This window comes from Phyllobates terribilis, unplaced genomic scaffold (genome assembly GCF_046119375.1).
Source record: "Phyllobates terribilis strain yellow unplaced genomic scaffold, ASM4611937v1 Scaffold_4__5_contigs__length_816908805, whole genome shotgun sequence".
NCBI lineage: Eukaryota > Metazoa > Chordata > Amphibia > Anura > Dendrobatidae > Phyllobates > Phyllobates terribilis.
In genome coordinates, this window is record NW_027362764.1 from 737,045,720 (window position 1) to 737,059,013 (window position 13,294).

Sequence of the window (13,294 nt, forward strand, 5' to 3'; positions counted from 1 at the left end):
AAAATGATATTTTCCCATGATCTGCTGGCCTCTGGTTTTTATTAGTGTTTGTCTGATGTTTATATCACATACAGAAATATAATTGCAATCATATTATGAGTACCAATAGGTTATATTGACAGTTAGAATGAGTTAATGCAGCAAGTCAATATTTGCAGTGTTGCCCCTTCTTCTTCAAGACCTCTGTAATTCTCCCTGGCATGCTCTCAATCAACTTTTGGACCAAATCCTGACTGATAGCAGTCCATTCTTGCATAATCAATGCTTGCATTTTGCCAGAATTTGTTGGTTTTTGTTTGTCCACCCGTCTCTTGATGATTGACCACAAGTTCTCAATGGGATTAAGATCTGGGGAGTTTCCAGGCCATGGACCCAAAATCTCTATGTTTTGTTCCATGAGCCATTTAGTTATCACCTTTACTTTATGGCAAGGTGCTCCATCATGCTGGAAAAGGCATTGTTGGGCGCCAAACTGCTCTTGGACGGTTGGGAGAAGTTGCTCTTGGAGGACATTCTGGTACCATTCTTTATTCATGGCTGTGTTTTTAGGCAAGACTGTGAGTGAGCCGATTCCCTTGGCTGAGAAGCAACCCCACACATGAATGGTTTCAGGATGCTTTACAGTTGGCATGAGACAAGACTGGTGGTAGCGCTCACCTCTTCTTCTCCGAATAAGCTGTTTTCCAGATGTCCCAAACAATCGAAAAGGGGATTCATCAGAGAAAATGACTTTGCCCCAGTCCTCAGCAGTCCACTCCCTGTACCTTTTGCAGAATATCAGTCGGTCCCTGATGTTTTTTCTGGAGAGAAGTGGCTTCTTTGCTGCCCTTCTTGAAACCAGCCCTTGCTCAGAGTCTCCGCCTCACAGTGCGTGCAGAAGCACTCACACCAGCCTGCTGCCATTCCTGAGCAAGCTCGGCACTGCTGGTAGTCCGATCCCGCAGCTGAAACAGTTTTATGATACGGTCCTGGCGCTTGCTGGTCTTTCTTGGGCGCCCTGGAGCCTTTTTGACAACAATGGAAGCTCTCTCCTTGAAGTTCTTGATGATGCGATAGATTGTTGACTGAGGTGCAATCTTTGTAGCTGCGATACTCTTCCCTGTTAGGCCATTTTTGTGCAGTGCAATGATGGCTGCACGTGTTTCTTTAGAGATAACCATGGTTAACTGAAGAGAAACAATGATACCAAGAACCAGCCTCCTTTTAAAGTGTCCAGTGATGTCATTCTTACTTAATCATGACTGATTGATCGCCAGCCCTGTCCTCATCAACACCCACACCTGTGTTAATGGATCAATCACTAAAACGATGTTAGCTGCTCCTTTTAAGGCAGGACTGCAATGATGTTGAAATGTGTTTTGGGGGTTAAAGTTCATTTTCTGGGCAAATATTGACTTTGCAAGTACAGTAATTGCTGTTAAGCTGATCACTCTTTGACATTCAGGAGTATATGCAAATTGCCATTACAAAAAATGAAGCAGTAAACTTTGGAAAAATTACCATTTGTCTCATTCTCAATACTTTTGGCCATGACTGTATATTATATATTTAAAGTGTATAATAAATATAATTATATATTTTTATATAAAAATGTATATTATCTATTTTAAAAATATATAAATAATAGTAATAATAATAATAATAATAATAATAATAATAATAATAATAATAATAATATAGCAATTCCACTTCAGAATTCAACTCTTTTTTTTTTTTTCCCCCCAATCAGGAACGTGGACGGACTGAACAAACAATTCAGGGAGAAGATTCTTGGATCGGGCACAGGGTAATCTGTTTACTCTCGATCGCTGAACAACGTGTTCTCTGCCGCTTACCTCGCACCTCTACAACTCGGGAAACAAGACGCCTGCCAAGTTCCACACACACACAAGAAACACACGTACCCTTCTGCGGAGAAGTCTTTTTCCTTGCAGACTTCCATCAGTTTTGGAGTCAGTCGATAAGCCTTGAGCGACAGAGAGCCCTGACCGGTCTTAATGGGATCTAAAAATCAAGCAGAAAATAAGACTTTGACGGACACAAGCAAAAAAGTGAACAGTACACAAACAAAAAAAAAGCAAAACCGAAGTAGAAATTCTTCATCCCTTTGTGATCAGGCCAAATTTTTTAAAATCGAATGTGTCACACTATGTGGCAATGACTCTAGAATGTTTCATCATATCCCAGTGATTTTGAGAATATTTTTTCGTGACACGTTATACTTTATGCTATTGATAAATTTGTAAAAATATCCAGAAATTTGGAAAAAAAAAAAGTTCAAAAATGTGCAATTTTCAAACTTTGAATGATTATCCCTGTAGCCAAGATAGTTCATAAATAACATGTCCCTCATGTCTGCCTTACATCAGCGTCATCTGTAAAATGTTCTTTTGTTTTGTTAAGATGTTAGAAGCGTTAAAAATGTAGCAGGAATTATTCATTTTTTCAAGGAAATTTACAAAAAATTTTTTTAGAGACCACTTCAGTTTCAAAGTGACTTTGGTGGTCCTAGATATTGGATAACCCCACAAACCTAACATTTCAAAAATAGCGCTCCTCAACATAACCAAAACTTCAGTTAGTTTAGTAACCCATCAAGTGATGTCCAGGAATTAATGCAAACGTGAATGCTGCAGACTTCTAAACAGGTCACTATAACAGGGGGACGCCAGGGCTGTTATTTGACCATGAATTGCCAGGTTAACCATCAGGCCACACAATCGTAATATCAGGTGCCAATGCGGTTAAAGAGGGAGCCCCCACCCTGTTAACCATCTAGATGCTGTAGTCACTATTGATAGCAGCCTATAAGGGGTTAAACGGCCAAGGTTTGTGCCACCGCCGATTGTGGCTGAGGCAGCAGGGAGCCGGCCCCAGCGCGCAGCCGGCAGCAGGGAGCCGGCCCCAGCGCGCAGCCGGCAGCAGGGAGCCGGCCCCAGCGCGCAGCCGGCAGCAGGGAGCCGGCCCCAGCGCGCAGCCGGCAGCAGGGAGCCGGCCCCAGCGCGCAGCAGGGAGCCGGCCCCAGCGCGCAGCAGGGAGCCGGCCCCAGCGCGCAGCAGGGAGCCGGCCCCAGCGCGCAGCCGGCAGCAGGGAGCCGGCCGCAGCGCGCAGCCGGCAGCAGGGAGCCGGCCGCAGCGCGCAGCCGGCAGCAGGGAGCCGGCCGCAGCGCGCAGCCGGCAGCAGGGAGCCGGCCGCAGCGCGCCGCCGGCAGCAGGGAGCCGGCCACAGCGCGCCGCCGGCAGCAGGGAGCCGGCCACAGCGCGCCGCCGGCCACAGCGCGCCGCCGGCCACAGTGCGCCGCCGGCCACAGTGCGCCGCCGGCCACAGTGGTATTGGTGGTCACTAAGGGGTTAAAATACAAAATATGTCTTCAGATATTGCTCTTTGGGCAACTGGAATTGTTTTTGCGCCCCCCCCCCCCCCCCCCAATTGCAGCAAAAACAAGTCCCATACTGTCACCTCACACACTGGCAGAGTTGCTCTCAGCTATGGTTTTGCCAAGGACCTAGCGATCAAGTGATCGCCAGGTCCAACGGATGCATGGACATTGCGGATCCAATATATAGCGGCTGCTGAGCTTCTAGCATGTCCTAAAAATTATGTTTGGACAAGAAAAAAGGAAATTCAAAATGTGCAAATTAGGTTAGGGTCTCCTCATCATCAACATCAACCTACACCACAACAGTAGAGAGAAGTGTTGGACTAGGAGGCATGTGACACTTACTCCTGTAATGATTATTTCCTGCTGATAAAACACAGATTGTAATGAAATGGCAAAACACAGCCCAGTAAGTGACATCACTGGAATCAGGCTCTCTGACCCTACTTTATGCTGCTCTTAGATAACATGGCAAAATCTGCTGACAGATTCCCTTTAAGAGAAAAAACTGTCAGTACAAAATAGGTGCCCATATATAAATCTCCCAAAGATCTGTAGAAAGAACACACTTGTCATAAGTCTTCCCTGAAGGGTAAAAAGATCGGCCCTACTTCAGTATTGTGGCAGCCGGACCTCCTCGGCCAGCACACGAATGCCAGAATCCTGGGCACCTTATGATTATTAGGCCCCCGGTATCATGATTATGCTCGATACTTGTGCCAATCTTTCTATGGGAATTATAAATTCCCCGTTTCTCACCGCACTGTACGGGGTCAGTGTTTGATCCACCATACCTTATGTCTTCTTTACATTTTGTGATTTACTAAAATAATGTATTTTAATATCATTGTCTTTCAATAAAATTGTTTTTATGCAATTATCATGCTCTCCCTTGTTTCATATATTCCTTTGAGCAGGCACATTTTGGCTGGGTCTGATACTTCTGACCAGCTTCCCAGCCAGACTTTCATATGATGTGGGTCGCTGTCTGTACATCACCGTGTGAACATGGCCTAAATCAGAAGAGCAAAAAGGTTGCAAATTATTGCACAATAGCAGCTTGTGTAATATTTTTAAAGGGAATCTGTCACCAGGTTTTCGCCAACTTATCGGAAACCAGCATAATATAGAGTTAGAGACCCTGATTCCAGCGATGTGACACTTTCTGGGCTGCTAGCTGAAGTTTTGATAAAATCAGTGTTATCAGCAGAAGATTATCAGTAGAGGAGTAGTAATCCTGCTGCCAAGTAGTCCTCTACATTCATGATCCCTGTATAAGCTCATCCCAAACACTGATTGGCAGCTTTCTGTGTACACTGTGCATAGGCAGAAAGCTGCCAATCAGTGGTGTGAGCGGGGTTATACAGAGCTCAGCATTCAGACAACTGCGAGCTCAGCAGTAGAGAAAAAGGATTTTATCAAAAATGAAGCAAGCAGCCAAAAAAGTGATATATTGCTGGAATCAAAGTCTCTGACCCAACCTCATGGGGTAACAAAAACAGGGCTTTTCACAAATTAATATATCCATGGGCGACAAACGCAGGGTGGGACATCTGAGTATAAAGAATAGTTTCTCCCCGTGAAGTCCAACTGGTGTAGAGAGTCTTACATGCAATGATCCCTGGGGGCGGGGGGCGAAATAATCTCCCCCAACCAAGCAACACCCTACTCTGCACTGATCGGGAAGAACCCAGAAGCAGCACTATCCACTTACTTATATAGGTGTCTCCGGTTTGGCGGATATCATATCCCCTAGTCTAAGGAGCTGAACAGTGCCTTACAGGCTCGCTACCTATAGATGGCACCAGAGAGGCATAATAATAAAAAAAATAAAAAAAAGGAAACAACAAGAACGTGTACTTCCATCCGGATCCCATCCACAACTTTACTTACTAGCCATAATTACCCCAGTACAACCCCTCACCCTGCCAGGCAGAATAAGGTCTAAGTGTGCACCATCCAGAGGCTGGAAACGGCACCCGATTATTCAGCCTGACATGAAGATCGGGAACAGACATTTTCTGTAGAGGATGAATGGTGGTAAATGTCCTCGGGCAGACAGCAGCCATAGTGTTCACTTCTATCCCGGTCATGACAAGCTCCTATATGGAAGCTCCGCAGATTCTCCACCATTGCCAACTCTACTCCCCTGGCACTGCCGGGAGCCCATATTGTGCCCAAACACCAGGCAAATACTGTAAAGAAAGATTTAATGCATGCAACTGAAAAGGACAACTGGGAGGAGCATTGTATCTGCTGTGTTGACTATATACAACTTGATTGTTCACAAGGGTGGACAGAGCGGTATGGGAACGCTGATCACAGATGCAGTACGCATGTCAGCCGCACATCCACCTATCCTCAAAGTGATGTGCGGCCAACAATGAGGATTTAAAGGGGTGGCTTCATCCGCTGACGAGCAATACTGCAAAGTGCTTGTAAAAATAAGAAAGCTTGCAATATACTGCTTATTAAAAGCCCTCACCATCTTACTGCTCGATCCCTAGGTTACCAGCAACTTCTACAGTGTATCAGAGGAGGTCGATCTCTTAAAGGGGTTGTCGACTTCTTGGACAACCCCTTGTCATATCCCACGCTTGGCCTCAATAAAGTAAAAAAAAAGCCTATACTCCCCTCCCGTGCTGGTGCTGTTCCTGCGGTGTCGGCACTCGCTTTCCCCGGGGCTCTCGTGCGGATATTGGGACACGTGACCCTCGGCGCCCAATCAGCGCTGGCATCACTGTCCCCGCCTCCTATCGAATCGAACATGAAGAGGAAGTGCAGGCTGCAAGTGATCCCGGACTTCCTCTATATTCAGCAACACTAGCGCTGATTGGGCGCACGAGACCAAGTGCCGACACAGCGGGAATGGTGGGGAGGGGAGTATATGCTTTTTTTTATTTTATCGGGGCCAAGTGTGGAGCATGAGAAGGGATTGTCCTAGTACTTAAACACTTCTTTAATTCAGTGTGCAGCACTTGCAAGCTCTTGGCTATAGAGCTTGCGGGTGCTGCACTGAAGCTGGCAGTGTCTGGCTAGCTTCAGACGCCCTGCGCTTCTTCAATGTTGCTCCTCCTCTGCCGCTGATCTGAGCTGTCAATCAGAAGCGCACCGCCCCCTGCTGATCTCGATGGCTCTTTCACTGGCTGATCGGCGGCGTATTCACACTAGCCGACAATTGGGATTGGTAAAATGGGCTTTTAAATTTTTAACCCCAATTTTTTTTTTTGGATGTTTTGTCAGGAAAGATACAGAAGGTCCCGATAAACACTGGATGGTGGGACATTCAGCTGATGTGTACGGCGACTTAACGCTGTATAGTAGGAGCCCAAGCCGTCGTCTACCCTTCATACACTGGCGGACACAGACCAAAACCATGTGCAAGGACAATATATGAGCCCTTTACAGTCCAATGGCCCATCAGAATTCACCTGCTTTGTGGGGGGCAGTGGCCCCCTATCCTCTTGGGCCCCAGGTTGCACCAATGATATGATGGCCATTGCCATCATGGGTGGATTGTGTCTAATGAGGGTAGCATTTTTTTTTTTTTTTTTTAAATCACAATGGACCATAGGATTTTGTAGGTGATATGTAGAAAAATCACATTAAAGCGAGTTGTTTATACCCAAGTATTAGGGCAGATAAAAAATATTACACATAATATATATTTTGCAAAAAAAAAAAAAAAGGAAAATAAGCAATTAGCTAATCTTTTTGTCTCCCGTCTGCTGCTGTTGCTTCCACTAGCGATAAGGAAGAGAAAAGGCCGAGTGCTGAAAAATGACTACAATTTCAATGCTCGGCTTATTAACATGCAGACTACAAAGCCGTCCGCCACACTGCATGCCTCCGATGCATCTCAAATCAGCAACACAATGGCCACAGAGCCTTCGTTCTAGTTCACAGAGATACAGATACCCTCCAAGCATGCGAGGAGTGGCTCCTGCCCGCGGGCACAGATCGCTGGTGGAGAGGTGAAGGAGCAGGCGGGTGAGGGGATTTATATGTGCGGGCTAGTTCGGCTTTATAGCAGTACACTGCGGTTCATGCAGAATTACGCTACGTAAAGTTTTGTGAAATAGCTGAACCGCTCAGGGCCGATGACCCTTCAGAAGGAGAGAATACTTTTTTTTTTTTCGGACTGGGAAGTTAACACCTGCAGATCACACGCTCTATATACAGAGGGGCAAGACCAGATGAAACGATCAGAGAGAGAAATGACAAAGCGGTAAAGCAAGAACCACTGCTGCGTCCGATGGCGGGATCTCATCTGCAGGCGTCATCTACACTAATCATACTGATAAGCATGCCCAACGGTGAGAAAAAGGCAAACAATACAATACAAAAATGTCCGGAAGATAAACATTTTTAAAAGGGATTTGACCGGTTGGCACAATTATTAGAAAATGGAAGAAACACAAGATGACTGTCAATCTTCCTCGGTCTGGGGCTTCATGCAAGATCTCGCCTCGTGGGGTAAGGATGATTCTGAGAAAGGTCAGGAATCAGCCCAGAACTACATGGGAGGATCTGGTCAATGACCTGAAGAGAGCTGGGACCACAGTCTCAAACATTACTGTTAGTAACACAATATACAGTCATGGATTAAAGTCATGCAGGGCACGCAAGGTCCCCCTGCTCACACCTGCACATGTCCAGGCCTGACTGAAGTACACCAATGACCATCTGGATGATCAAGAGGAGGTATGGGAGAAGGTCATGTGATCAGATGAGACCAAAATATGGCACCGGACAGCGCGGTATGGGCACACGTGTACTCCGGCGCCGCATTCCTCCCCCGGCCTCCGGCAGAACAGGACACAGCAGCGCTGGAGCACAGGGAAGAAAGGTGAGTATAAGTGTTTATTTTTGTATGTGTGTACAGCGTGAAAGGGATGAGGGGGTGCCACGCCTACCAGGATTGGGGGTGAGGGGGTGCCACGCCTACCAGGATTGGAGGTGAGGGGGTGTCACGCCTACCAGGATTGGGGGTGAGGGGGTGTCACGCCTACCAGGATTGGGGGTGAGGGGGTGCCAAGCCTGCCAGGATTGGGAGGTGAGGGGGTGCCACGCCTACCAGGATTGGGGGTGAGGGGGTGCCAAGCCTGCCAGGATTTGGGGTGAGGGGGTGCCACGCCTACCAGGATTGGGGGTGAGGGGGTGCCAAGCCTGCCAGGATTGGGGGGTGAGGGGGTGCCAAGCCTACCAGGATTGGGGACGAGGGGGTGCCACGCCTACCAGGATTGGGGACGAGGGGGTGCCACGCCTACCAGGATTGGGGGCGAGGGGGTGCCACGCCTACCAGGATTGGGGGCGAGGGGGTGCCACGCCTACCAGGATTGGGGGCGAGGGGGTGCCACGCCTACCAGGATTGGGGGCGAGGGGGTGCCACGCCTACCAGGATTGGGGGCGAGGGGGTGCCACGCCTGCCAGGATTGGGGGGCGAGGGGGTGCCAAGCCTGCCAGGATTGGGGGGCGAGGGGGTGCCAAGCCTGCCAGGATTGGGGGGCGAGGGGGTGCCAAGCCTGCCAGGATTGGGGGGCGAGGGGGTGCCAAGCCTGCCAGGATTGGGGGGCGAGGGGGTGCCAAGCCTGCCAGGATTGGGGGGCGAGGGGGTGCCAAGCCTGCCAGGATTGGGGGGCGAGGGGTGCCACGCCTGCCAGGATTGGGGGGCGAGGGGTGCCACGCCTACCAGGATTGGGGCGAGGGGTGCCACGCCTACCAGGATTGGGGTGAGGGGTGCCACGCCTACCAGGATTGGGGTGAGGGGTGCCACGCCTACCAGGATTGGGGTGAGGGGTGCCACGCCTACCAGGATTGGGGTGAGGGGTGCCACGCCTACCAGGATTGGGGTGAGGGGTGCCACGCCTACCAGGATTGGGGTGAGGGGTGCCACGCCTACCAGGATTGGGGTGAGGGGTGCCACGCCTACCAGGATTGGGGTGAGGGGTGCCACGCCTACCAGGATTGGGGTGAGGGGTGCCACGCCTACCAGGATTGGGGTGAGGGGTGCCACGCCTACCAGGATTGGGGTGAGGGGTGCCACGCCTACCAGGATTGGGGTGAGGGGTGCCACGCCTACCAGGATTGGGGTGAGGGGTGCCACGCCTACCAGGATTGGGGTGAGGGGTGCCACGCCTACCAGGATTGGGGTGAGGGGTGCCACGCCTACCAGGATTGGGGTGAGGGGTGCCACGCCTACCAGGATTGGGGTGAGGGGTGCCACGCCTACCAGGATTGGGGTGAGGGGTGCCACGCCTACCAGGATTGGGGTGAGGGGTGCCACGCCTACCAGGATTGGGGTGAGGGGTGCCACGCCTACCAGGATTGGGGTGAGGGGTGCCACGCCTACCAGGATTGGGGTGAGGGGTGCCACGCCTACCAGGATTGGGGTGAGGGGTGCCACGCCTACCAGGATTGGGGTGAGGGGTGCCACGCCTACCAGGATTGGGGTGAGGGGTGCCACGCCTACCAGGATTGGGGTGAGGGGTGCCACGCCTACCAGGATTGGGGTGAGGGGTGCCACGCCTACCAGGATTGGGGTGAGGGGTGCCACGCCTACCAGGATTGGGGTGAGGGGTGCCACGCCTACCAGGATTGGGGTGAGGGGTGCCACGCCTACCAGGATTGGGGTGAGGGGTGCCACGCCTACCAGGATTGGGGTGAGGGGTGCCACGCCTACCAGGATTGGGGTGAGGGGTGCCACGCCTACCAGGATTGGGGTGAGGGGTGCCACGCCTACCAGGATTGGGGTGAGGGGTGCCACGCCTACCAGGATTGGGGTGAGGGGTGCCACGCCTACCAGGATTGGGGTGAGGGGTGCCACGCCTACCAGGATTGGGGTGAGGGGTGCCACGCCTACCAGGATTGGGGTGAGGGGTGCCATGCATACCAGGATTGGGGTGAGGGGTGCCATGCATACCAGGATTGGGGTGAGGGGTGCCAAGCATACCAGGAATGGGGGTGAGGGGTGCCATGCATACCAGGATAGGATGGTGGGGACAGGATGGGGGCAGCACATACCAGCATGGGAGACCATATACCAATAAACATACTCGCCACACGGGCATAGAATTTCCTAGATTTTTGGGTGTGCATCTTTGTCTTTTTCCTCCAATTATACATTTATACACCCTGTCTCGCGCACTCCTCCTACATGCGTTATTTTTCATGGTGTCCACCTAAGCCTATTTGTCTATAATTGTATCAATTACAAAAACACCATTTATAATATAGATGCATTCTTATTTGTTTTTTTTCTTGTAAAAAGGCACCCTGCCAAAGACGTGCTACATTTTGGAAAAACAATAGGGACTAAAATAAAAATTGCACAAAAAAAATGCAAAAACAGAAAGAAAACAACTACAAAACACAAACCATTCTAAGATCTAATACACACTGTGTTTCTAGTGCATTATTTTTTTTTTTTGCACCGGTGGGGAAGGAGTGATGTAACATTTTACAATAGCCACAAAACGAATGAGAATTCTAATTCATCATTCATATGTTGCTACTTATTTTTCTTATGTTAATTGATCTGTGGTGTGTTTTGTTTTTGTTTTATTTTGTTTTTTAAAAACACAGCATGTCAATTTTTCCAGCATGGAGTTATTTTCATATTGGGATTCATAGGGAAAAAAAAAAAAAAAAACTTTACAAAAAATGTGCACATTATAGTGGAACATTAGTTATTTGGGTATTTAGTGCGTTCTTTTGGGGGGGAAATTCAGCAAAAGCCCCATGTGTGAACACAGCTGCTGGCACATATAACTAGTCCTATGGTAACCCAATAAGTCACTCGCTACATCCCCCCCCCCCCCAACTAATACGGATGGTTTAAAAATGCCAAAATTGCACCAATTATATAAAAAGCAAACAAAACTTGTGACTGTATTAGACGCTCCTCATTAATATTAATTCGCCAATTGCACTTTCATAAAATGCATCTAATAGATTTTTCATATTGCGTTTTAGGAGAATAGTTTTTGGCCATGTCCTCCAGTTACGAGCTCCTACGCCGACACATTTTCTGGAGGCGTCCTAAGGATAATTTGGACTCTCTGCTCCCCGATCCGGCGTCCGCTCAGGCAGAAAGGTGACAAGGACGAGACACAAGACATGGAAGGAGTGGAGAAGTCATCAGCGGGCCGTGAGGTCATGTTTCCAGCCAATCTAAGTAGACTTTAACAACTTGTTCTCTACCGTAATCCAATTGTTCACATACTGGAATAATTTGGGGGCAGCGTGTAAGATTGATCGCGTTCATTAGTATTTTTTCTGACAGATACGCGGGACGTTAACATTCGCCTCTCGGCTGGACTGCCAGATTATGGCATGGGTGGGGAGCTATAAAGCTGCTAAATTGCCTATGGTCCTGATAGAGGACAGAACATCTGGTCTGGAGTGCTTGAGGAAACACCATTAAAGAGGGGAGAAGAAAAAAAAATGTTTGAATTGGGGGGGGTGGGGGGGGAACAGAGCCGTATTTGTCAGGTATTATAGGAAGAAGAAAAAAATATATATATAAAAAAATGTGAAAAAAAAAATGTGAAAAAAAAAATTTGGAGACTTGGCAAATTTCGTTCTGATTGGTCAGTCATGTATTTCAGAGCCAGACGTTCTAGTAATCGAGGTTTGTTAGACATCTGGTCTAGTTCCACCAGCCTTCACCGAGGGAGAGGAATAAAAATGAAGCGACCACTCTCCGGCATTCCTGAGCGTACACATCAGGTCTCTGATAGCAAGAAAAATAAACAGCGAGGAGGAAACGCTGTCTAGACGGAGCTGCCGCTCGGCCCGCTACACACACACAGTTGGTATTTACTTTAAAGGGACTGCCAGGCTACCCTCAGCCCCCAGAACGCCACATCCCCATCAGCCGGAGAGGACCTCGGCAAGATCACGGCAAATATCAATACAAGAAAAGTGATCTAAGCCTTACCGTAAATTAGCACCACTGATTCCTCGATGGCGTGCTGGTAGCTGAACTGGGAGTCCAAGAGGGCACGGCTGACAAACGTGCCGTAGTAGGTGGACTGGTACCACCCGACGTGGAGATGGTCGATGTTGACATGACGGAGGCTTCTCATCATCTCCATCTGATACTGAACTAGAAAGAGAGAAAGAACAGTTGTGATAAACCATATATAATAATCCACAAACATATGCAGGCTTTATAACACAAACTGTTGGAGGTATGGTCAATGCCAGTAGGCTGCAGGCAAAGTTCTCGATGCAAGGTCTTCCTACCAAATGTTTAGCATTTGTATTGTCAAAAATGGGAATGGCATCGTATCCGCAAGTGTGGTGCAATGGTAATACCATGGGCCAAATAAGAGGTGGTGCAGGTGTGTGCATGCACCCTCCTGCCAATCCGTAGCTCCAGATTACAACAGCTCGGTAATAATTATGTTATTAGTACATTAGTATAAACATACCCATTTAACCAGGGCACGTGAGCTAAACATTAATGTAAAAGTTCCCGTACGCATCAGCTAAACCCAACAATTTCAATTAGACCGAATACCTTAAAAGTTGGGTAAATTGAAAGATTCTGTTGCGTAACGGCGACCATCTGATGTATGAAGCCTCTAGACTCTCCCCCGACAGTTGTCAGCAGAGAAATGGATTGGACGGTCCAAACCTTTTATCTTCAAGGAAGAAGAGCAGCTGCCAAAAAGGAGCCTGGCAGCGGCTTTCTCCCCTTTCATAGAACACCAAATCCCATATGTATTGTACTGTAAATTGCTGTACTTATTTTTCAGCATATGATTTCAGCCATTAACTTTTATTTATCTACTAATCAAGACCTTAAAATTTAGATATTAATGATCTATTGGTAAGGTACAAAGATCCGGCTCCCCTACCTATCAGCTCTGGAGGCGGCCAGATGTACACCACCTACAGAGACGGAGC

The 13,294-nt window shown here is 48.5% G+C and overlaps 1 protein-coding gene across 1 annotated transcript in view; it reads right to left on the bottom strand.

The window, feature by feature from the left end:
• Nucleotides 1–13,294, bottom strand: part of EIF3H (eukaryotic translation initiation factor 3 subunit H) — a 174,293-nt gene that overhangs the window by 35,378 nt on the left and 125,621 nt on the right. Inside the window, exons 3-4 of the mRNA XM_073676790.1 lie at nucleotides 12,321–12,488; nucleotides 1,905–2,004 (exon numbers count right to left, since the gene is read on the bottom strand). Of these exons, the coding sequence (XP_073532891.1) occupies nucleotides 1,905–2,004; nucleotides 12,321–12,488 (268 nt within the window). The remainder of the gene's footprint in view (nucleotides 1–1,904; nucleotides 2,005–12,320; nucleotides 12,489–13,294) is intronic.